Here is a 25,764-nt window from a genome sequence, read left to right as displayed (position 1 = left end):
CCGGCCAATGGGCGCGCGCGCCGTCGCCGTCCGCGGCTGCTATTGGAGGAGGGGGCGGGCCGGGGCCGCGGGGCGGGGACTTGGCTGCGCGCGCCGGCGCCTTCCGCCCTCTGAGGTTTGTCTCCGCGCCCTTCGGTCATGGCTGTGCTGGCGGCCCTTCTGCGCGGTGGCGCCTGCGGGCGCAGCCCCCTGCTCCGGAGGCCGCTGCAGGTGAGGGGGGCTAGGGCCCAGGCCGCGGCTTGCCGGCCCCCGCCTGGGAGAGCCCCGGCCTGCGGCGCGCGGAGCCCCCGGCTTAGGCCTGGGGACCCGCGCCCGGGAAGCCCACCGACGCCGCGCACGCGCACAACGCGCCGCCACCTGGCGCCTGTGCGTCCCCGGCGTTCGCGGGGTCTCCGCCGCTTCCGCACGCCTTGGCGAGGGGTGCGCGGAGCCCGGCCCCGGCCCTGCTTGGCCGCGGCCTGGGCCGTCCCGCTGCACCGGGCTTTCTCCGAAATGTGCTTGTGCTCTTGCAGCGGGGCTCCATCGCGCCTGCTGGGGTGGGGCCCTAAGGGAGAATGGACAAATGCACCTGCTCTGCTGCTGCTGCACACTTAGGGGGGAGAATGAGCGGCTCCTCCCCACTCCAGGAGCAGACTGTAGCCTATGGTGTTACGTACTGAGGGCGCCCTGAGGTGTGCTTCCCCACTCCCCCTTCTCGTCCTGTGTTTAGGGAACCGGGTGCGAGGGCCTTGAGAAGGGCAGCGTCAAAGCGTGGGAACCTGCATCTTGGATTTACCGCCTGGCAAAACCTCGGGAGTAGTAGAGAACGCCAGGGCGTGGCTGGGTGAGGCGAGTTTGCCAGGTTGGTTTGGGCCAGACATTTTGAAATCCATCCATTGTTGCAAGACTTTGGGCTTGACCCAGGTCAGGGCAGACGGTTGATGTTTTGGGTTTTGTCATAACCAGAAGTCAGGGAGGATGGAAGTGCGGGAAAGAAACACTGTTTCGGCGTGAAGTAACCAGAGCTGTGTGCTGAGGGTATAAAGGGGAGCAGCGTTATGCAGGAGATTTGTGAAAGAATAAATGTAGAACTTGACAAGTAGGGAGTGGATGTGAGGAAGTGGAGAAGGAAGACTAAAAATAATCCTGGGTGGGCAGCCCCGGTGGTGCAGCGGTTTAGCGCCGCCTGCAGCCCAGGGTGTGATCCTGGAGACCCTGGATCAGTCCTGCGTCGGGCTCCCTGCATGGAGCCTGCTTCTCCCTCTGCCTGTGTCTCTGCCTCTCTCTCTCTCTCTGTGTGTGTGTGTGTGTCTCTATGAATAAATAAATAAAATCTTAAAAAAAATTAAAAATAATCCTGGGTGAGTGAGCTAAGAGAGAAGTCAGGAGGTGGGGTTTACAGGAAAGAGTTCTTTTTCCACCTGTAACCTAGTGGCAGAGGGGAATTGGGAAATGTACCCGGATCAGTTCTTGATCAGCAGATTTGTTATTTCATGTACTGATTTGGGAAGTCAGGAAAAATGTATTTAGGTTAACCTGGGTTTCAACCAGTGTTGACCAGGCCTATTAGGTGAACTCAATTCTCTTAAAAAAACAAAACAAAACAAAACAAAAACCCAAAACAAATACAGAACCCTCTTTTTAAAAAGGTTTTATTTATTTATTCATGAAAGACACAGAGAGGCAGAGACATAGAGGGAGAAGCAGACTCCCTCTGGGGAGCACGAAGTGGGACTCGATCCCAGGACCCTGGGATCACACCCTGAGCCAAAGGCAGACACTCAACTGCTGAGCCACCCCAGAATCCTTGTAATTTATAGTTTAATTAAGATCTTACGATCAAGCACATATTGCTGAGTAGAAAGGAGCTGTAGGTTTTACAGTGTATGATTTATGCTCATTTTTTTGAATTCTAGAATCAGTATTGGTCATTATTTGAAATAAGCAATCGTTTACTGGAAACCTGTTGTAACAAGATTTTCAATAGTTAGTGCCAGTTTGTTGAATGGAACTTGACCTTCACCCATTAGACTGGCTCTTTGATGTTTACCTTCAAATACAAAGTTTCCCTTTTGGTTAGCAAAGTAATGAACTAATTTATCAGAGCTTGCCTTTCCCAGTTGTAACCACTTTTTTCTTTTTTAATATCCTTTCTTTTTAAGCCTCTGGAATTAGACTTCTGTGCCCCTCATTTGAAGAGTACCAGTGGTTTTTTTCTTTCCTCTTGACCTTACACTGCATTTGATACTATTGACCATCCCCCCCCCCCCCTTGAAACACCTGTTTCACTGTTTTTGACTCCAAATTATTGTTTTAATACTCAGACTTTAAAATACTTCCCTGCAATTTGCCAGTCTTCAGCCCATTTGCTGCCAGATTCCTTTCCCTCTGTGCGTGTTGCTGTGGGGCTGACCCTTGCAGGTGCAAACATCACAGCGTCTATCAGCTGGCTTCTGGATGGGAGATTGGAAGGGTGAAGCCAGGATAATTTTTTTCTGTCTGCCCTTAGATGGTATTTCTGATAATGTCTGTGGCTCCTTTGATTCTTCTGCAAGGTGAGCCTGACCCCTTGGGTTTGGTAACCTCCTGCTTCCCTGTGTCCCAACAGCCTATGTGTGCTAATGCCTTCCTGTTGCTAATCTGTACTGCCTGCCTCTGTTGTTCATAGCTTTTCTATCATCTGTATATTTAATCTCTGCATTAAATTATATTTTAAGTAGAATGGTTTTTATTTTCCCGGTTGGATCCTAATGGATACCCTCACTGTTTTGCTTCCTTCTCATTCCCTTTCACCCTGTGGATTTTTGCACCTCAGTCCTATACCAGCCAGTATAGAGTTGTGGCAAGCCAGCAGGTAGTGATAGCGATCTGATGTGGAAGGTGCCAGAGATAGCCTGGAGGTAGAATCTGTTGACTTTAATGACTGATTGGCTAAAAGGGGCTTAGTGAGAAGGAGTTGGGTATAATCTGGGGGCCTTGGCCTGCTGTTTGGATGGGTAGTAATGGTTTTCAGAGGAACAGATGTGGCAGCAGAAAGTGATGAGTTGTATTTTGGCCTTGAGTTTGGAGTTGCCAGTTTGATCACTAAGAACTGGAGGAAATTGAGATTTGGGAATCAGCAGTGCAGATGAGAATGGCATCCATGGGCATTGACGAGCTCACCGACAGCGGGTGGGGAGGGCTTGGCATGAGGCCCTTGGGAGACGCGGTGTCAGGACAGTCTGGGTGCGTAGAACACAAAGGTGAGTGAAGAGAGGATGGTGTCATGGAAGAAAAGCCGGGGGATGGGGATCCCTGGATGGCGCAGCGGTTTGGCGCCTGCCTTTGGCCCAGGGCGCGATCCTGGAGACCCGGGATCGAATCCCACCGGGCTCCCGGTGCATGGAGCCTGCTTCTCCCTCTGCCTGTGTCTCTGCCTCTCTCTCTATCTCTCTGTGTGACTATCATAAATAAATAAAAAATTAAAAAAAAAAAAAGAAAGAAAAGCCGGGGGATGTAGTGTCTTCTGAAAAGCCAGGGGAGGTGAGATTTTCAACAAGATACCACAAATTGGGCAGCTTTAAACAACAAAAATGTTTCAACAATGTTCTGGAGGCCAGGAAATCTGAAATCATGGTGTTGGCAGGACCCCACACCCTCCGAATCCTGGAGGGAAATCCCCCCCCTTGCCTTGTCCTTGCTTCTGGTGCTTTGCTGGCGGTCTTTGGGAGTTCCTTGGTTTGGAGATGTCGTTCCTGCACTCCATCTGCACATGGCAATCTCCCCCATCTTCTCTTCATCTTTCTTCTGTGCTTCTCTTTCTTTCTCTGTGTTAAAACTTTATCTTTTTGGGGCATTTGGGTGGCTCAGTGGGTTAAGCGTCTACCTTCGGCTCCGGTCAGGATCTCAGGGCACTGGGATGAAGTGCCTTGCCACTCCCCCTGCTTGTTTTCTCTCTTTCTCTCTGTGTCAAATAAATAAAATCTTAAAGTTTTCCCCTCTCTTTTGATAAGGACATCAGTCATACTGGATTAAGCCACCCTGATGACCTCATCTTGATTCCTTCTCTAGAGACCAATTTCTAAATAAAATTATATCCTAAGGCACTGTGGGTTAGGACTTCAAATTGCTTTCTTCTCCTTACCTGTAAACTATGAATGTTGGGGGCCACTGGCTGGTTCTGCCTGAACGCACGCTGCAAACCCACCCCTAGCTGCTGTCCCTGTGCTCCTCCCCAGGCTCCTCCCTGTGTCTGCCCAGCCGGCCCCCTGCCCTGCGCTTCCTCGGTGGCACAGAGTCTTCCTCGGTGGCAGAGCCCTGGCTGGCTTGTCATTGCCCAAACCACTACACAGACTCCTCCTCGTGGGGCTCCACTGGCTGTGTTCCTCGCCCCGTGTCCTCCTCCCTCTGTCCTCACCACCCTCTGTCCTTCACCCCCCCGTGTCCTCCTCCCCCCAGTGTCCTCCTCCCCTGAGTTCTCCTCCCCCGTGTCCTCCTCCCTCTGTCCTCACCGCCCCGAGTCCTCCTCTCCGTGTTCTCCTCCCCATGTCCTCCTTGCCCTGAGTCCTCCTCCCGTGTCCTCCTTGCCCCGTGTCCTCCTCCCCCATGTCCTCCTTGCCCCGTGTCCTCCTCCCCCATGTCCTCCTTGCCCCGTATCCACCTCCCCCATTTCCTCCTTGCCCTGAGTCCTCCTCCCCCGTGTCCTCCTCACCCCGAGTCCTCACTACCCTGTGACTTCCCCAGTGTCCTCCTCCCTGTGTCCTCCCCTGTGTCCTCGCCCCATGTCCTCCCCCCGGTGTCCTCCTCCCCTGTGTCCTCCTCGCCCCAAGTCCTCCTCACCCCGTGTCCTCCTCCCCCGAGTCCTCCTCCCCGTGTCCTCCTCGCCCCATGTCTTCCCATGTGTCCCATGTGTCCTGACCACCCCGTGTCCTCCTCCCATGTCCTTCCCGCCCCATGTCTTCCCCCACCGTGTCCTCCCCATGTGCCAGGTGTGTCTGTCTGTCAGGGCCTCAGTTGTGCTGCTTCCCCGTGCTGGGTGCGCCCTTCCAGATGCTCCAGGGCTGCCCTTAGCACGGGCCTCTCAGCCGCCGGAGCCGCTCCTGACCCCGGCTCCTGACCCCCGCGTGGAGAGGCCCTCCCCTGGTAGCTCGGTGGCCCTTTCTCTGCCTCACGAAGCCCTGACCTTCCATGTGATGCTGTTCTTCACACTTGCTGGCGAGCATCAGATTTTGTTCAAATATTTGTTCCATATCTGCCGCCGTCCCGGAGAGAGCGACCGTGAGTAACCACTGTCTCTTCTCGGAGACAGGTGTGGAGACAGGTCACCGGGTCACAAAAGTGCATATTCTGGAAAGCACCAGCGACCACCCAGGCTGCTGTGGAGGCTGCCGGGCGGGTGAGCTTCCTGGGGCCCGGGTGCAGCCCAGCCCAGCCACCCCGACCCCGCTGGTGGTGTTGGGCCGCTGCCTACAAGGACGCTCCGTGCCCGCGGCCTCCCCGACCTGGCTTTTCCTCTGCTCCGGGGATCCTCAGGCAGCTCGGCTGGGGCGGGCCGTGAGCGAGGAAGGGCAGCCCTGCTCCTGGGAAGCTGGAGCTCAGTGGAGGTCGGGAGAAGGAGAGAGAGGGACAGAGACGGAGCCACGCTGTTCACGCTGCGGGAGGTGAGCCTGCGGAAGGGAGGAGGGAGGCAGACGTGCCCGGGCCGGCGGGCTGGCTGGTCTGGCTGGTCGCATGGTCGGGGACAACACCGAGGGAAGGGCTCCTTAGCGCCTCTGAGTGAACAAGGATAACAAGGATGGGCTGTTCCTGGCGCATCTGGGGTGGGGGGGATGGGGAACGGGCTGAGGAGGGAGCGGACTCACAGAGCAAGAGTGAGGTGAGTTTGGGAAGAAGTTAGGAGCAGGTTGTTGTGGAATAAAGGAAAGGGTACAGGTGTCATTCCGGGAGCGATGGAAAGCCACCGAAGGACTGACCAGGGCAGTGATGAGATTTGATTGATGTTTTAAAAACTGGATAGACCGCGGGTCAGTGTCAAGTGGCTGTGACACTAGCAGGAGAGGTGGCTGGGCTTCTGTGGCTGTGGTGGAGATGGAGCAGGGAGAGACGTGGCGGCTGTTTGGATGCAGAGTGGGCAGCGTCCGCCCTAGAGTACCTGGTCTCAGGGCAGATGGGAGAGCGAGTCCTAGGATTGTGGCTTATGCACCCCGTGTCCTCCCCGTGTCCTCACCCCCGTGTCCTCCTTGCTGGCGGTAGTGCGGCGCTCCGAGGTGGGACGTACCGGGGAGAGGCTGCCTTCCTGGGTGAAAGTTGGGCACGCTCATTCGGACGTTACACTCAAGTGGTCACGGCAGCACTTGGCCTCTGGGTCTGGGGGTGAGTGCAGAGGTCAAGGCTGGAGACTGCTGGGCCAGTCCTGAGGATGGACATGCTGTTTCAGGAGACACAAGGGCTGGGAGAGGCCATGGGACGTGGGGCTGGGGTGGGGCAGGGGAGGAGGAGATGCCACACCCGGGTGGGAGGGGACCTCAGACGGGAGGCAGAAGGGAGGCGGTGGCTCGGTCCACTCCCCTAGCGCCCTGCGGAGGAGGACAGCCAGCTGGCAGTGCCGTGCCCACCAGAGTGGAGCCGGTGGGCTGGACAGCCTGGTGGAGGCGGTCAGACGGTGAACAGGAGGGGAGGACCGGGCAGCAAACTTGGAGTCGCTGGGTGGAGGACTCGTGTATCTGGGAGCCAGGAAATGAGGCGAAGGCTCAGGGGGAATGTGGGTTCAGGGGGCTGTGCTTGTGTGGGTGGGAGGAACTGGAGCCTGTTGTGGGCTTGTGGAGGGTCCAGGAGGATGGGGTGAGGGGAGCAGGGAGGGAGACCTGAGGGTGTGGCATCTGGAGGGTGAAGCACAACTGGAGGTGGGGGGCGGGGGAGTCGGCGAAATGGAGATACCAGAAACCTTGCAGGAGACACACAGCTTAGTGGAGGTGCTGTGACTGCAGGGAGCTGCCTCCCATTCCCCACTCCCCCGGGAGGGCACTTCTGACAACACATGCGACGCCAGCCCTTGGCACCCAAGGCTGGGAAGTAAAGCGGTGCTGGCCCGGTTGGAACCCTGACTTCACGGTCAGTGACCAAGGCACCTCCTCTGCTCTGCTGTGTGGCCTGCTCTTTGCCCTTCTCGGAGTATTTTTGTTCTGTTCCCTGCTTCTCTGCTTTCATCCTGCCGTAGTGTCTGCTTTGACACGGTGTTGCTTAGCTGTGGTGCCCCCCAGCTCCAGCACCTGGGACCTCTCAGCTCACATGCCTGTTGTCATTGGTTGACCCGGTCTCAGTGCCAGCTTGGGTCAGAGTCCACCTCACTCTTGGTCCCTCCGGCCCTGGGGCCAGCGGGGGGTGGGAGTCAGAGGTACTCAGGGCAGTGCCTTCTGCATCCTCCTGAGGAAGGAGTGTAGTTGGAGAGGTAGTGACCGGCATGTCTACCACGAATGGGGACTATCACTGCTTTGGATAGAGACCACAGAGTATGATAATGGGTTTCCATTAAAAGTGTGTTAGTTTCCAAATATTTGGGAATCCAAGTCAAAACTTGTAAGACAAGAGTTCGATCAATATGCTGAAATCCTTCACAATAAGTAGGTTCTAGGGGCAACACTCCAAATTACGTGATATGTCAAGGGGGCACTTGATCTTGCATGGCTGACAGGGAGGAGTCCTTCAGTGAGGCAGATGGACTCAGATCTCCTCCGAACCCAAGGGGTGGCTTGTTTATTATGCCTCTTGTGTTTTTTTTTTACCAACTTGTCTTTGGATGATGGAATATGTATGGGTAATTTTAACATTTCTCCTTTTGTAAACTTGTAATGCTGCTTGAGTGTAGGGACCATATTTTATAGGATCTCAAGTTCCCAACATGCCTTCTGGAAAGTCAGTGATCTCAGTGGTTACTGAGCCAATGAGGGATCAGGTCGTAGTAGGTGACTCTGTCATCTCTTCCTCACAAAGACTGTAAAGCCATCTCTTCTGAATAGGGGTTGCACTGAAGATGATAATAATTATATTTTTGAATTAAATCAGGATTAAATTAGGTTATTTCTTATGGCAGAATTATTTTGTTTTGTCTTTAGATTTTATTTATTTATTCATGAGGGGATCCCTGGGTGGCTTGGTAGTTTGGTGCCTGCCGTTGGCCCAGGGCGTGATCCTGGAGACCTGGGATCGAGTCTCACGTCGGGCTCCCCGCATGGAGCCTGCTTCTCCCTCTGCCTGCGTCTCTGCCTCTCTCTCTCTCTGTCTCTCGTGAATAAATAAATATTTATTTATAAATATTTATATATTTATATTTATTTATTTATTTTTATTTTTATTTTTATTTATTTATTTTTTTAAAGGGTTTTAAAATACTTTTATTTGCAAAAATGAAAATAAAATAAAACTAATCTGAAGGAAGCTCCTTCTTCTTTCTTCTTGTCCCTTTTGAGTGAGTTCCAGGCTCTGTTTTTTCTTTGCCATGCTCAGTTTCTTTTTCTAGCTGTTTCAACATGTCTGCAGTGAGGAGACCTTGCTGCACCAACCTGGAAGCAGCCAAGGAAATAAATAAATATTTATTCACGAGAGACAGAGAGAGAGAGAGGCAGAGACGCAGGCAGAGGGAGAAGCAGGCTCCATGCGGGGAGCCCGACGTGAGACTCGATCCCAGGTCTCCAGGATCACGCCCTGGGCTGAAGGCGGCACTAAACTGCTGAGCCACCTGGGCTGCCCATTATAGCAGAATTGTTGATATCAGCTTTCTACATAAAAGTGACTCTGTCATTTTAACACTGGAAAAACGATTGTCTGAAATTCTGTGCTCCTCCCGCCCCAGTAAAACATTCTGTCTCCAAACTGCCATATGCATGTATCCGTTCTCATCTACTCACTTTACAAAGCAGTTCGGGGAGGTTACCTTGTGGTGGTTGTGGTTCTCTCTCTGCTGTAGCTTCTCTGTCGCATCTGTGTTCTTTTTGTACTCTTCTAAGTTGAAGCTTTAACTGGTTGTTTGCACTAAGACCAACTTTTAGATATTTGTAGGCTGCTGATTGCTCTGAGATACAATTGGCCATTGATAACTATCAACGAGATTAGGTTCTAAATACGAGTGGTCATATTTGAATATTTATTAAGCTTTCTGACTTCAGAGGATAAAAAATTAATTCTTCGTTCTGTGAATTGTCCAGTTTGAGATCAGTCAGGTCTGTGAACTGTGACTTGTATTATCTCTACTTGTTCTTGGCATTTATTTCTAAGAGCAGTGTGGAAAGAATTGAGATGTAGGGGCAAGTTACTTGCAGTTTTCTTTCTTAAAAAATAACATATTTGGTAATACAGACCATATTTATATGAGGTGGGTTTGCTTCAGATGAATCAGATCCATTTGTTAGAAGTAGATGAAAGAAATAGCAAGTTTTATTTAAATATTTTTTGAGCAATAAGGACATTTTCTTGCGGTAGTCTAAAATAAATGTAGAACTTACAATTTAACTTAAAACTACATTTTATAAAATTTTAAAAGGGCTTAAGGATTTTAAACTTTATGAAGTTATCAGAAGTTAAAACAAAATTTGTAGCGAGGAGCTAATCAGAAAAGTATATTCCAAAACAGTGATTTTTTTTTTTTAATGATTATAGCAGTGACATATGCTGTGAAGAACGTGGAAATAAAAATATAAGGAAGCAGAAAGAAATCACCGGAACTCCATCACTGAGAGATGTAAATTAGAATTTTTTATGTTGTAACTTTACAAATCTTTATATTACAGGCAATCAGATACGTGGAGCGAAGTTACATGTCAAAACCCACTTTGAATGTAAGTATGTTTAAATTGTGCTTTAAAATTTCAAGAATTTAAAGAGAAATATAGTCTTAAAAATGTATATTCTTATATGTGCATAGATATGGGGTCCCCCTGGGATGCTGTGGGGTTAGAATGGCTCACTGTTGAAATCCTAAATTAAACTCCCAAATGCCAGTGAAGAGATCTCTGTCTGGCGTCCTGCTCAGTTTCTGCTGCTGCTTGCCAGTGTCTCCTGCAGAACAAACTTCTCTCTAACTGTGCGGTATCCTTCTTGACACTCTGGGACCCTCATCATTGGGTGTAGGACACTGCAGAGGCCACGTGGAAGATACTAGGAGGAAGGGGCCAGTCTAGGCTGGGGATAAGACAGGGAGGACTGTTGTCTGTTTGCTGGGTGTTTTCTTAGGGCTGCCCTGGATCCTATGGGTCCCTTGGATGACTTAGTGATAGCCTTCTGTCAAAATGGAAGGAGCAGCTCTCATATTTATCTCTGAGCTTACTTAGTAGGAGAATGTAGAAGGCAAGTGTGAGGAGAGAGTTGTTAAAATGAGAGTTTGATGCTGTTTACGAGAGCTTTTGTCTGCTTCTTCTTAAAGTTCATATTACTGTTATTAATCATTTAAGAAACAGTGAGTCCACATGTCCTTTTAAGGGGTGCTGCCCCACGCAGCATGTGGGCCTGGGCTCCTTGCCCAGTTGCCTTCAGGAAGGATGTTGTTTGGTTGGGGTTCTTGACTGAGCAGTGAACACGGGTCAAGTGATCATGTCTTATATTTTCACTGCAGAGTAGAAGTGAAATTTCAGCTTCTACTTTTAAACTGCTTGAGGACAGTTGGGAAGGATCTAGGTGTATTTTAGAGTTGGTTTGTCTGAGGTTTTCTGTTGGATCTGAAATCATAACGCAGCTGATGAGTGAGCTGATGAGTCTTCCTGCTGCTCCCATAGTGAGATTAATCTTCATCGAGTAAATGGTCATTCATCAAGATGTCTGTGTCTTAGGTAGTAACGTGGTTCCTCCCCCTTCTTCATGCTCCACTTGGCCATGGTCAGCGTCTGTGGTAACCCGGTGCTGACACAGTCTGTGTCCGTCACTCGCCTTCGTCTTGTCACGTAGACATGTCATCATCTCATATCACCCTTGTCAGGGCGAGTCCAGCACACAATTGAGAGACCACATTCTCATAGCTTGTGTTACAGCATATTGTTATAACTTCCGTTTGATGAGTTACTGCCGCTGGTCTTCTGAGCCTGGCTTCCATTTTGGGTGTGTATGTATAGAGAAGACAAACTGTGGCGTTCAGTTCTCTCTGCGGTTTCTTGCACCCATTGGGCGTCTCCGAACATATTCCCTAGGGATAAGCTTGGGGGACTACTGTGTATCTGAATTATGTGTATTTAATGAAAGATGGTTTGGATACAATATTAAATGTAATGAGTTTTACTGACTTCTGTCTTGCCAGGAGGTGGTCATAGTAAGTGCTGCAAGAACACCCATTGGATCCTTTTTGGGCAGCCTTTCCTCCCTGCCGGCCACTAAACTTGGTTCCATTGCAATTCAGGGAGTCATTGAAAAGGCAGGTCAGTAGCTACTTTGCTTTTCTTGCTTGTTGTTGTTGTTTGTAATACTTGTTTTTCACTTATTATATACATAACACTTAGAGACACTCAGTGCCTGTATTTCTAAACTTCCTTGTAAAGAAATCCTTGTATTATGTTTAGGATGAAACTCAAAGCTGACAAGAAGAAACCGTTCCTGCTGTGTAATATCATGTACCTTATTAGATAATCACTAATTACATTTAAATTGAATAAAACATGGAAACGCGGTTTTGTTTTTGTAATCAAAGGGATTCCAAAAGAAGAAGTGAAGGAAGCCTACATGGGGAATGTCCTACAAGGAGGCGAGGGACAGGCCCCGACAAGGCAAGCGGCACTGGGCGCAGGTACTGGGGATACATCTTTGCTTTTATATGTAAAATGTTTGGGAGCGCAAAATGGAGGCTGTTCAGCTTAAATACAATGTTAAATGCATAACATGATGCAGACTGAAATTGGTGGGAGTGAGGATGTTGTGATTAGAGGCTGACCTGCTCTGTTGTACTAATCTACATCCTAGAGTTGTGTTTGAAGAGTATCTTCGCTTTTCCGGACTGACTTGTGTTGGTTTTAGGCTTACCTATTTCTACCCCGTGCACCACTGTAAACAAAGTCTGTGCCTCCGGAATGAAGGCCATCATGATGGCCTCTCAGAGTCTCATGTGTGGGCATCAGGTAAGAAGAACTTCTTTCCCATATTATAACTAAAATAATACACAGTGTTAAAGACACACTAAAAATCTGAGAGCATTTGTGCTTTAGAATTGATAATCTTTCTCCTCAGTGCAGCTGCTGTGTTGTTTCTGATGGTCAGGAGTGTCTGAGTTTGTCTTCTGTTGGGGAGGAGTTCAAATGTTAGCTTGTCTTGGTTAGAGAATGGTTTTGGTCTTCAGGTGACCCTTTATTTGGTCTTTTCTGAGATTCTGGGAGACTCAAAACAGATTTTGTATTTGCCAGAAGAGTGTTCATCATAGATAAGAATAAGGCTGACCCTGGAATTCGATGACTGACCGCGTCCAGACATGATGACCTATCTAAGCACCCATGTTCATTTGTTAGATCGTGCTTTCCACTGGCTTCGATGATTCACTCTCATCTTGGCCTGAGGTCAAGCAGGAGGTGGCTGCTCACTCAGCATGTATGTGCTATGATGTGAGGAGAGCAGACGCAGATTCACGGACTGAGAGTTGATCAGACCCAAGCCCTTCCTTTCTCACTTGAGTGGAGTGAGGCTGAGACACTGCCGACAGTTACAGGGTTGAAATGAGAAAACAGGTGTCTACATCCCCATCTGGTGCCTTCTCGCCTCTCAGGGGTATGCTGCACGAGGGCCTGCGGTGGGGTGTGTGCAGGTTACTGCACATGCACACCTGAACCACAGCGAAGTGCGCCACTGCTCTCACTCCTCCCCTGCTTTGTTTCCAGGTATAAGGCAAGGCAGAGGGGGAAAAGAGAGAGTGCTATCTGGCTAATGTGGCCCATGCTTTATTACAAACCATGTATGCACATGCAGATACTGAAATGCTACAGAAAAGTATAAAAGGAGTAAGTCTTCTTTAGCCTAGACTCACTGTCCATCACTCTCTTGTGTGTTCTGCCACTAAGAACAGAGAAACTTTGGGCAAGTTGCTTGAGCCCTGTACCCCATTTAATGTCTGGGAAGTCTTTCTACATCAGCACGGAGGTTAGTGTTGTACTGAGTTGAACCACGATAGCTTATAATGTGGGCCTGACTGAATAGATGTCTGGTTATCTCCCCTTCTTCACTGTTTTCAGTAATGCTGTCATGCATACCTCTATGCTTCTGTCTTTGTAAATACTTCTAAATACGTGACCAAAAAGTCTAAAGCAGGACAGTGTAGTGGTAACACCAAGTCTAGAGCCAGACTAGTGGGAAATCCTCCCTCTGCCCCATGAGCTGAGCACCTGCCATGTGACGTTCCCTGGACACTGGTGGACAAAATGTTAAAATCTCATCGTGTGCAAATTGATCTGTTGGAAAAATAACTAAGGAGAACTTGAGTCAGAAGATCTTCAGATTATATTTTCAAATGCTTTCCATAAAAGTGGTACCAGTTGCACACTTAGTAAATGTTGGGAGCTTGTTTATACAGAAGGTAACACCACCATGGGATGTTACTAAGCCCTTGTCACAACAGCGAGTGGAAATCAGTGGAGATTGTTTACAGGTTGGAAAAGTGAGAAGGACAGTTTTGTCTCAGTTGATTTATTGTAATTTTTCTAGCAAATGCTACTTGCACTACATTGAAATGCTTTCAGCTGGTATTTATTTGCATGTATACAATTACCTGACTTACAGGAAAACTAAGAAATATTTTGAATATTTAATTACCTTTTATTTTGGAAAGTGGCCATTTTTATTTTGTGTTGAAGAATAATTGCTACCTTATTTTCTGTCACTTATTATTGCCATCATCTCCAGGAAATATTCAGTATTTTACATGAGAACTAATTGAGAATCTCCTGATTTCAAAACCAGCAAAATATTTAGGTTTCTTTGGAAATTGTATTGGTCTTAATTCCTGATTAAAGGCTGTAAGAAAAAAAAAAAGGCTGTAAGAAAAAACTTGCCTTTAATGCTCAATGTTTTACATTAAACTATTTGTTTTAAATTAGCTCTTCTATGCAAATTCCTTTTGTTGGTTTGCGCTCACAGGTTAATTGGTTAATACTCATTAAATGTCTGTATATGCCAGGCCCCAGTGACAAAATCAACGTGACAAGGTTTCTAGCCTTAAAAGGAGCTCTCTGGTAACAAGGGACGTATAGATAGAGCTCTAGGGCAGTGCTGGAGTGCTAATAAAAGTGTTACTCAGTAATTGGGGAACAAAAAAGAAGGAAGGGCAAGTGTTCCAAGAAGATGCAGGTGGTCGGGGTAAGCGCACAGTGGCCACGTTTTGGTTAGTTTTAGTGGAAATAACAGGTGTTTCACATATTGGTGGATGGGTCAAAGTGCGCAGGGGTGTTAGTGTAACAGAGGTCGTGGATGACCTGACTGGAAGGAGAGAGAGAAGCCTTCCGTGAGAAGGCCGAGGAGTCCTCCAAGGAGGGGAATGAGGAGGCTGAACATTCCAGCCAAAATGACTTGCGTGTGTGTGTGTAGACGCTGCTGGGGTGGAAGCAAGGATGCATGTCAGATGATCATGTAGGAGGTTGCCACAGGGGTCTGGGAAAAGGTGGTCAAGAGGATCTCCACCAAAGAAGTAGGAATATTTCTGCAAACACAAATACTTGTCATCTTTTAGAAGACATTAAATGTTTAGCAGTGTTGAGTGCCACTAAGGGTTAGAAGAACATCAGGAAATGGTCAGTCCTACATGAAGGATCCTGGAATTCTCAGAAATACTGGATTCTGAATTATCATTACAGACTTTAGAGACCATTTCTTTTCATCAGGATCAAAGAGGGTACTTCCAGTATTTGCCATGTAACAGATGAATGAAGTCCACAGACACTTGTTTGTGATAGCTGGGTAGTGGGTATGCTGGCTTGTAGCTTGTTTGAATTGACATGGTTTTTGTTGTTGAGCAGGATGTGATGGTGGCAGGTGGGATGGAGAGCATGTCCAATGTCCCCTACGTCATGAGCAGAGGAGCCACCCCATACGGTGGTGTAAAGCTTGAAGATTTGATTGTAAAAGATGGACTCACTGATGTCTACAATAAAATCCATATGGTAATTACTGATTTTTAAGGAGAATGCCCTCCAGTAAACAATCCTGCTTGATTTTATTTGCCTTTGAAATACCAACTTCTAGGCTAACTCAAGTATCTAAAGATGAAACATGAGTGAAAAATGACCTAGTACAGAAAGAGTTGTATTTTAAGAAACTGTTTAACTACTAACCACTATTTTACATTATGCACGTTAGTAGGTATTTTATAAGTTATGCAAAGTAAATTGTTTTTTAAGGATTCCAACTTTTTTCAGGGAAACTGTGCTGAGAACACTGCGAAGAAGATGAACATTACACGGGAAGAGCAGGACACGTATGCGCTGAGCTCCTACACCAGGAGTAAAGTGGCGTGGGAGGCGGGAAGATTTGGAAGTGAAGTGATCCCGGTCACAGTCACAACCAAAGGTAGAGGGATGATGCTCCAAAACAGATTTTAATTTTTAGACTTCACAGGTTGCTAAAAATTTTGCTTTAAATTCATTCATTTTTATCTTTGTTCAATTGAAGACAAAGATACTTTTGCTTAAGTTAGAATTCAGTTCAACCCAATGTAATACCAGCTTCCAACTCAACTGCAAGTTCCACTAAGAATGTTTTCAGTTTGAGAAATGGAATGGAAATCTGATAGAAGCAACAGACAGTTTATTAGCCTTTTAAGTGAGAGAGAGAGTGGCTAGGGCACCTCCCAGAAAACTAAGGCTGTGTGGCAGGAAGCAGCAGCGCGGGGGCTCCAGGGACGGGACCTGGGTACCCCTTGCTGCATGCTCTGAGCCTGTCTCCATCTACAGTGGCCCCTGCAGTGCTCAGTCACAGAGTAGGAGCTCTTTGCACCCACTCCAGCAGAATCCACAATCTCAATGGTCTCATTCCCATTGAGAAATGCTGACTAGGTTCAGAATGGTGGGATGCCCTGCTGTCGGGAGAATGGATGGGATCTGTGATCAAAGAAGGGGGAAGAGAAGAGGATGGGATGTGGCCGAATCAAAGATTTAAACTGTGTTAAACTACTTAATAAACTTTTTAAGGTCACTAACAGAGGTTATAGGTGATAGATTCTAGAGCAGGGTTTACTTGGGATGTGAGTGGTGCATCCTTGTGTGGGAGTGTCTCATTGAGTGACTGGTAATAACTTAAAACACTTGTGTTGTAGGCAAACCAGATGTACTGGTGACAGAAGATGAAGAATATAAACGTGTTGACTTTAGCAAAGTTCCAAAGCTAAAGACAGTTTTCCAGAAAGAAAATGGTTAGTATGAAGAAATGAAGCATGACAAAAAATGAAGTTATACCATCTCTGGTCTTGGAACTGCCTAAGGATTTTAAAACAGCAACTCTAGAAAACATCCAGATTATTTAACATTTTCAGTATGTCAGGCTCATGTGAGAATAACATATCTAAAAATATTTAAAGTTGTTTAATACCTTCAATAATATAAATTCTAGGGAAGAGATTATAGGATGAATATAGAATTGTTTTTCATATGTAATTTATATTGAAAGTTTGTGAAATGAGGTGTTTATACATTAAATCCCTATCAGATTCTTTTAAAAAAAGATTTTGAGAGCAAATGAACGAGCAAGAGAGCATGAGCAGGAGGAGGGGCAGAGGGAGAAACAGACTCCCCACTGAGCAGGGAGCCCAGCTCAGGCCAGCTCAATCCTGGACCTGAACCCAAGGCAGATGCTTACCAGACTGAGCAACCCAGGTGCCCCCTGTAAGATTCTTGAGGAATAAGGTGACAGCAGTGTTGTCATTGTTTTATTTCCAGTGTCTGGCAATAGTAAGTCCTAAGTAACTAACTGTTGGATGCTATCATAAATGGGATTCCAGTGTTCTCAATTAATGCTTTTGAAATCCTTGAGGTGGTCCTCAATTTCCTTTTAAAATTGGCTGTATACAGTTGTGATAATAATCCAAAGTTACTCTTCTGCCTTTCCTGATTTGAATTTCTAAATACCAACTATAGGGATGGATCAGTATTTTTTCTTTCTTTTTTTTTTTTTTTGGATCAGTATTTTTTCAAGCATCATATTAAGTTTTTTTTTTTTTTTTCAAAAGTTTACTTGTAGCTGCAACTTGGTTTTAATTTTATAAAAGCTTAGTTGACATAATTTACATACTGTAAAATTTAAAATGTATAGTTTAATGATTTTTAGTATTCTTGACATTTAACTTCAAGTGACTGTAGAGAAGAACCTGATTATGATGCGGTATCTGCTCTATTGTGGATAAGCAAAGTTAGACCCGGGGAAAGAAAAATAAGGAACTGGTCTTTATCTTTGAAGACTTGTAAATCAGCATTTACCTACTGCCATCATGCATGTGTTTCTGGGTTACCTTTGAACAATCTGTTAGAAAACTAACACAAGATGGACTTTTATAGTTGTATTATATATACTTAGCTACATGTATGTTTCCTGAAAGCAGTAATTACCTCCATATGTATTGGTCATTTTTCACGCACAAAGCAGTAATTTAAGTTGAACCAAATGAATTCAGTGTGGAAGTATGCTTTTGACTTCACGCTCACTGCTGCTTTCAGGCACAGTAACAGCTGCCAACGCAAGCACGCTGAATGATGGTGCTGCGGCTGTGGTGCTGATGACTGCAGATGCAGCCAGGAGGCTCAAGGTGAAACCGCTGGCAAGAGTAGCAGGTAGAAAATGTTTGAAACTTGTTTCTTCCTAAACCTCTTTAAGCTTCCTGAAATGGAGTTTCTGTGCTGGTAATGTGCAATGTTGAAGTTGGCTACTTACTATCTAGAGGTTGTACTGTGTGACAGAATGTAACAAATAGATATTTTGAGATAGAAGCTCCTTTAGTATTTGTTATAATTCATTTTACAGAAGAGTAAGCTTTAAGAATCTTTTCCTGTTCTGTATGATGAGTAGGAGCATATCAGGTACATGTTTTATCCTGGCATGGAGGGAAAAGGTAGCCAGGTAAATTAAGAATATGAAATTGAGGGTGTAGGAAGAGGAAATCTAGGTATTTTTGCATTTATCCATGTGACCTGTCTTACTCTCAGTCTCCTTAAACATTTTTAGCTGTAATATCTTCCTGGTTTTCTTAATGACTTAAATATAGTTTAGTTATTTTTAAAAGCCTTACAACTTTATATTTTAAAAAAAATTTGAGAGAGAGAGAAAGGGGAAGAGAGACAGACTTTGCCGCCAAGCGTGGAACCCGTGCAATCCCATTCCTTGGGATCAAGACCTGAGTTGAAAGTCAGACGTGTTATTAACCTCCTGAGCCACACAGGCACCCCTTCATTTTTTTTTTTTTTTTTTATTTATTTATGATAGTCACAGAGAGAGAGAGAGAGAGAGAGAGAGAGAGAGAGGCAGAGACACAGGCAGAGGGAGAAGCAGGCTCCATGCACCGGGAGCCTGACGTGGGACTCAATCTTGGGTCTCCAGGATTGCGCCCTGGGCCAAAGGCAGGCGCTAAACTGCTGCGCCACCCAGGGATCCCCACCCCTTCATTTTTAGTTGAGATCTTGGGTTTCTTAACCTCAGCATTTTTGGCATTTTGCAACAAATAATTTGTTCCTGAGGCTATTCTACACATTAAAAAAAAAAAAAATCCTCCCAAGATTTTATTAGGGAGGGAGAGGGAGAAGTAGGCTCCTTGCTGACTCAGGAGCCCAAGTTGGGGATCATGACCTCAACTGAACCCACTGAGCCACCACGGTGCGCCCTCAGCCTCTACACCTTGGATGCTGCATTAAGTGGAATTGTGTCCCAGGAGACAAATTCTCCCAACCTCCTATTAATGAAAATCAATGGTGTAGATGATGGATCTAATTTTATAAAGTTTAGAATCTTAGAAAAGGAACAAATACATTTACATCTATTGGGATTTGGAAGCTTGCAGTTTTGCATATTATATATAACAACTGTTAGATATCACTTGCAGAAGATTTTAATGATCTATTAATTTTTTTTTTTAAATAAAGCATTTGCTGATGCTGCTGTGGAACCTATTGATTTTCCAGTTGCACCTGCGTATGCTGTACCTAAGGTGAGAACAAAGTGAGGGGCTGTACTCTGTCACTGTCATGCCAGCTTCTGGTGTGCGGATGGCAAAGCTGTAGGGTTTAGGTGTTGAATTTTCATCTGCTGAAGCCTAGAGATAGCTTGGTATCAAATCTTCCCATTTTTTTTTTTTTTTTTTTAAGATTTATTTATTTGAGAGAGAGAGAGAGAACACGAGTGGAGGGAGGAGCAGAGGAAGCACCAGACTCTCTGCTGAGCAGGGAGCCCAACCTGGGGCTTGATCCCAGAACCCTGAGGTCATGACCTGAACTGAGGGCAGATGCTTAATCCACTAAGCCACCCAGGTGCCCCCAAATATTCTAACTAATGAAAACATTTTGAGCAACGTACCAACTACTGCTTCAGTGGAACAGATAAAAAGTACATTTTGAAGAACACCTACATCCTCCAGGCTGGCACTTGGTCTCTAAGGGAAGTTGCTTCAGAGTCACAGGAGACAGAGCTGAAGACGTGATTTCAGCAAGGAGAGGGCCTTGCCCTGGGAGGGACCTTCTGAGACCAGTATCCAGCAGAGCAGAAAGCAGTGAGGAATACCAGGAAAGAGGATCAGAAGGGAGCAGAATCACCTAGTTTCTGAGGGAGATGTGCAATTCTGAAGGCAGAGTTCCAATCCTGCCTCTGGTTGGACAGAGCCAGAGAAATTGCCACTTGGGGCACCGTGTTCTGTCTTGTGCAGTTGGAGCTGTGCAGCTTAGAAAGCTGAGCCTGCTGGAGGCAGAGAGGAAGGGGGGGGAGGAAGAGTTTTGGGTTAATTTTATGGTTGCTCACAACAACAATTTCTAAAGAAAAAGGACAGTAACAATATTATAGATAATCTCATAAGGATAATAACCATTAGCTCCATAACACCCTTCTGCACAGCTGAGGAACTGTCAGCTAACAGAATAAAAGACCTGAGATAATTTTTAATGAAGATATAATCTAAGAATGTCTGTGCCCATATAGCCCCACAGCAACTTTTATAAAGGATAAGCTTAGGAGATATGGAAAAAACATACTAAGAGTAGAAACTAATATACTTCTCTCATTTGACAGATCAAAAATCTACAACTAAGCAACATAGTCAAGTAATCTTAAGGCTATCAAGTTAAAACCCCCAAATGGAGAATATATGTTCTTTTCAGGTATCCATGGAACGTTCAAGAAAATCTAGTTCTTTCTGTTGCAGCAAAATAGAAGTACATTCTATGGTCACAGTGCAGTAAGATGAGAAAAGAAAATCAGAAAATAAAAGGCTCTTCTTCCTGGAAACTAAGAAACTCCATATTTAAATATCTCTTGCCACTGGACACCTGGGTGGCTCAGCAGTTAAGTTTCTGCCTTTGGCTCAGGTTGTAATCCCAGGGTCCTGGGATCGAGTCCCACATCAGGCTCCCTGCATGGAGCCTGCTTCTCTCTCTGCCTATGTCTCTGCCTCTCTGTGTCTCTCATTATTCATAAATCTTTAAAAAAAAATCTCTTGCCTCAAGGAGAAATAGAAACCCAAATTGCAGAATTCCAAGAAAACAATGAAAATAAGTTTTGACTATTGTTAAAAAAAATTATAGGTTCTTAAAGATGCAGGACTGAAGAAAGAGGACATTACGATGTGGGAAGTAAACGAAGCCTTTAGCCTGGTTGTACTAGCAAACATCAAAATGCTGGACCTGGACCCCCAAAAAGTAAACATGAATGGAGGAGCTGTTTCTCTGGGACATCCGATTGGGTAGGTAGAATCATCAATAGCTCTGTCCAGGCTCCTGGATACCTAATGGTGGTTTTGTCTGAACCTTAACTATTTCAGGCTAACGCCTGTTACTCTTGGTGGAACTGGCTTCCTTCCCACCTGTCCTTGAAAGGCAAACACCACTTCTGATAGGATCTAACACCGAACACAGAGCTGCCGCATTTGTTACTGAACAACTAACACTATTTTAAGATTAAAATCTATGCTTTGGCTTTTTAAAAAGCTGCAGCTCTTCTTGCATGTCTCCTACATTTAAGGAGTTAAATTCTGTAAGTTAATTTGGGTTTGCAACATGTTTTGGTTAGGTATTCTATAATTTATTAACATAAATGCTTTCTTAATCCTAGGATGTCTGGAGCCAGGATTGTCGTTCACTTGGTTCATGCCTTGAAGCAGGGAGAATATGGTCTTGCAAGTATTTGCAATGGAGGAGGAGGTGCTTCTGCCCTGTTGATCCAGAAGCTGTAGACAACTTGTGTCATCCAAAGCAACAATACTACATGGATCCTGTAATCATTATGACTGACCACCTGGGTCAGGTTATTCAATCTGTTTCATTTTCTATTTTTTTTCTAATATTTTTATAAGCAGATAAGATCAGCTCTCAAACCTTCTGAAATTATAAATTTTTCTTCCTGTTTTAAGTCTCTTGTAATCTTTAGAAGTTCAAAATGTTATATATAGCTAATTTAGGTTGAGTAGACTCTTTAAAGTGTTTGCTACAAATAGGACATACCCATGTGCTCAGAGCTAGAGGGGGAACCATTTCTCAGAACACTGTCAGGCAGTGTTTGGGGGTTTGGCCTGGAAGGGAGCAGCACAGAGAGCAGCACAGAGAGAAAAAGTTAGGGTGGGGGGACTGCTCAACTGAATGGATTTATACAATGAAGAGACTTCTGAAACAGGACAGAATGCAGCATAAGTATCCAACTGCATTTCATCTGGGGAACCCACATGGTTGGCAGGCACTGTGTCCACAAGTTCTGGGCAAATGATTCTTGTGGATCCTTATCTTAGAAGGAACAAAATGTGACAATATAAGGAAAAAAAATAATGTTAAGATTCAGACAGAATACTTAAAAAATCTGTATGGTAATCACAGCTAATACTTGTAGCTCATTCACTAAGTATTGTCCTAGAGACTTTTAATCTGTATGGAGTCCTTTGGGCCTTGTAAGAACTCAAGAAGGTGGCACTATTCCTTCCTCTCAGGTACAAGTGAGGACACTGAGGCACAGGGTAGGGGGACTACAATGCCAAGTTGCTTGGTAAGTAGCCGAGCTGTGTCCGATCCATGTAGTCCCACTGCTGCTGTGCTCAGTAAGCTTCTGCCCTGACTGGGATAGGAGGTGGGTAAGACACATGAAGGAAACCCAAAATACATTAGAATACTTCACTGAAGACAAACAGAAGTAACTGTGACATGGGAAAGCTCTCTGACAATTCTGGGAGAGTAAAACAAATATAGAACCAATTAATAAATGGTATTTCTTAAAAAGAAAAACAACACATGGTACTCCTAAGGATTAATTATAATAGAAAAACTCTGAAGGCCTTATTTCATTAGCAAAATTAATATATGTGCTGCCAAAGCGAGCACTTCATTAGCAAAATTAATGAAAAGAATCCTAAGATTCTGGAGAAAACATCTAGGTAGAAAAATGGGTGACCACATCTTTATTTCTGTTTTATTAAATATCAGAAGACAAGTGATGTTTTATTAAATATCAGAAGACAAGTGATCAACATCTATATATTTTTAATGAAACAAATATACTAGCAATAATATCTAGGCATGCAAGAGCTTATTAGATAAAATGCTCTAATATTTCCTCCAAAAATGACCAAGTTTATTACCAGCACATGGAAAGAATCAAAATTACGAATTCAAGGATGTAAAAGTTTCTTAATTTTTAAATTTAAAGTACTGGCTGGGGAGGAAGGAAATATAGCATATATATATATATGTTTTTACCCCTATTTTACTAACTAAAGGCAAATGCTGTTAGAATATATAAATGAATTCTACAATAAATTAGAATAGAAAGTAAAAGGTGAAAAAGTCCATTATAAAGTAAAAAGAGAAGGTTAGCATGTATCACGAATTACTTAGTAGTCAAGCCAGAAAGTGTTAAAATAGGACAGGAACTATTTTATTAAAAAAGTTATAGAACCTGAAAACAAGGAGAAAAAAGAAAGTAGTGGTCTTTATGGAGGACGACAGAATTGATCATATATGTAGGAGTGGGCTGTGATCCTCCCTAGAGACTGGGAAGCCAGCAGATCCCACCTCTGTCTTCTCACTTGAACCTGTTAAAAATGGCCAATATCTTCCCAGAAATAGCTTGTATATACATCTGGTGCCTTACCTTTTGTAGCTGCCTCCCAAAGGTTGGGTCCCTGGACCTGGCTTTCATAAGCAACAGGGCTTGCACTCCTGGATCCCAAAGAACTGTAGCAGAGAAGCGATTATCACTGGAGGCAGGAGCCCACCCCCTCCCACCCCACCCCCGCTCCCCAACTCCCAGTTCCAGTGCAGAGGCAGCTGGCAACAAGTCTCTCTACTTTCTCTCCGGAAAGGCCATAAGTATGAACCTTCCCAGCTGCTGCCCGACAGTCCTGCCTGCATCGAGGGGAGATGCTAACTGCAGTTCTCTCCTCTGGGACAGTCCCAGGTATTGGCATACCCTAGGATCCAGTGAAAACCAGGCAGCAGGGGCAATCACAGAAGATTAACAGACAACAAAGACCTTCAGCTGGCTCTCAGAGGAGGCTTATCTCCACACTATGTGACTCTGTCAAGGCCATGAGATGTGGCAGTTTTATCTAATGGGCAGAAACCACCTAAGAGAGTCAAGGAAAATGAAGACAGAGGGATTTGTTCTAGAGAAAAGAACAAAGATTAAACTTAACTAGACCTTAATGAGACAGATGTAACTTATTTATCTGACAAAAAACAGCCATAAAGATGCTCACTGGGTTAGGAGAACAATATAAATAAGGGGAGACTTTCAAAAAAGAAAATATAAAAGGACTAAAGAGAAATCAGAGCTGAAGAATATAGTAATTGAGGTGAAAACATAAGGAGGAGACAGACTTTACCACGTGGAAGAAAAGAACAGTGAAATCAGGGTGGTGAATCTAATCTGATCAGAAGAGACAGAAGGAAGGTGACTCAAAGCACTTACGTGACAACATCAAGTGGACAAATACTTGCATTATTGGGGTTCCAGAAGAAGACAGAGGGGGCACAGAGCTTATTCAAAGAAATAATGGCTAAAACTTTAAGCTTAGGAGACAAATCAAGATTTGGGGCACCCAGAGTTCCAAAAAAGATGAATCACACAGCCCCACACTATAAATTGTCAAAAGCTAAAGCCAAGCAAAGAATCTTAGAAGCAGAAAGAGAAAAATGACTTGTTACTTATACAAGGCACACACACCCCATAAAACTAGTGGAGTTTCAGCAAACTCTGAAGGCCCAAAGAGACAGCAGGATATATTCAAAGTGCTCAAAGAAAAAAAAAATGCTAACCAATAATTTACCCAGCAAAGTTGTCCTTCAGATTTGAATGAAAGTTTTCCAGACAAGCAAGAGCTGAAGGAGTTCATCACCACCAGGCCAGTCTTATAAGAAATGTTAAGGGGAGTTCTTCAACCTGAAAGGAAAGAATGCTTATCAGTAACAAGGAGATATCTGAAAGTGTCAGCATCCCAGGCAAAGACAAATACATGGTCAAGTTCAAAATAGTCTAATGTAATGGTGGTGGGCAAATCACTTACAATTCTAGTATGAAGGTTAAAAAACAAAAATATTAAAAATAAGTAACTACAAAAATTTTCAATGGATGTATTGAAGGTAAAAACATAAATTGTGACATCAAAACCAGTGTGGCAAGGGAGTGTAAAAGTGTGGTTTTTGTATGCATTTGAAGTTAGTTATAGTTTAAAATAGACTTATAAATTGTCTTCTCTGAGCCTCATGGTAACCACAAAACAAACACCTATGATAGATACACAAAAGATAGAGACAAGAATCGAAGGATGCCAACCACAAAAAAATGATCAAATCACAGAGAACAAGAGATGATAAAGGAAACAAAAGAATTACAAGGCAGCCAGAGAATTATCAAAATGGCCATAAAAGTCCATACCTGTAAACAATAACTTTAAATACAAATGAACAAAATTCTCCAATCAAAAGACACAGGGTACCAGAATGGAGAAATAAAGACTTTACTGTGTATTGCCTGCAGGAGATTCACTTCTGCTTCAAGGACATACAGACAGAAAGTGAAGGGTTTCTAGTGTATGGGGGCCAAAGAAAGTAGGGTACCTACATTTGCATTGGGCAAAATAGGCTTTAAGACAAAAACTATGTAAGATGTAAAGGAGGTGGGAGGCAATCCAACAGGAGGTTGAACAATTTCAAATATATACACACTGAACATAGGCGTATAACACAACTGTAGGGCACTTATGTTCCATATTCAACAATGGAGAGATCATCCACACAGAAGATCAATAAGGAAACACTGGACTTGAATAACCTGTTAGACAGACCAGATGGACGTGGATATTTACAGAACATCCCAACAGCAGCAGAGTACACATTCTTCTCAAGTGTACAAGGGACAGCATCCAGGACAGATCACAGGTTAGGCCACAAAAGAAATTTTACTAAGTTTAAGGTGATTGAAATCTTATCCAGAGTCTTTTCTAACAGTGGTATAAATCTGGAAATCAATTAGAAGAAGAAAAAAATGGAAAATTCACAAATATATGGAGGTTAAAAAACATGCTACTGGGGCAGCCCCGGTGGTGCAGCGGTTTAGCGCCACCTGCAGCCCGGGGCGTGATTCTGGAGACCCCGGATCAAGTCCCACGTCAGGCTCTCTGTATGGTGCCTG

The 25,764-nt window shown here is 44.9% G+C and overlaps 1 protein-coding gene and 1 long non-coding RNA gene across 2 annotated transcripts; one reads left to right on the top strand and one right to left on the bottom strand.

Annotated features, from left to right (window-relative positions):
* The first annotated feature begins 78 nt into the window (after positions 1-78).
* Positions 79-21,498, top strand: ACAT1 (acetyl-CoA acetyltransferase 1). Its single transcript, XM_041771322.1, has 12 exons — positions 79-210; positions 9,741-9,788; positions 11,237-11,354; positions 11,624-11,719; positions 11,947-12,047; positions 14,925-15,068; positions 15,324-15,474; positions 16,220-16,315; positions 17,613-17,726; positions 19,029-19,093; positions 20,676-20,833; positions 21,202-21,498. The coding sequence occupies exons 1-12, from the start codon at positions 139-141 to the stop codon at positions 21,320-21,322; spliced, it is 1,284 nt and encodes a 427-aa protein (XP_041627256.1). The 5' UTR covers positions 79-138; the 3' UTR covers positions 21,323-21,498.
* On the bottom strand, positions 19,055-24,509 carry LOC121499984. The gene is made up of 3 exons (XR_005990282.1): positions 24,401-24,509; positions 23,224-23,306; positions 19,055-19,836 (listed from the first exon to the last, which is right to left on the bottom strand). It is a non-coding gene; the product is annotated as an uncharacterized LOC121499984 (long non-coding RNA).
* Between the last annotated feature and the right edge of the window lie 1,255 nt (positions 24,510-25,764).

Source organism: Vulpes lagopus, chromosome 10 (genome assembly GCF_018345385.1).
Source record: "Vulpes lagopus strain Blue_001 chromosome 10, ASM1834538v1, whole genome shotgun sequence".
Lineage (NCBI taxonomy): Eukaryota > Metazoa > Chordata > Mammalia > Carnivora > Canidae > Vulpes > Vulpes lagopus.
This window is presented reverse-complemented; position numbering and strand designations above follow the sequence as displayed.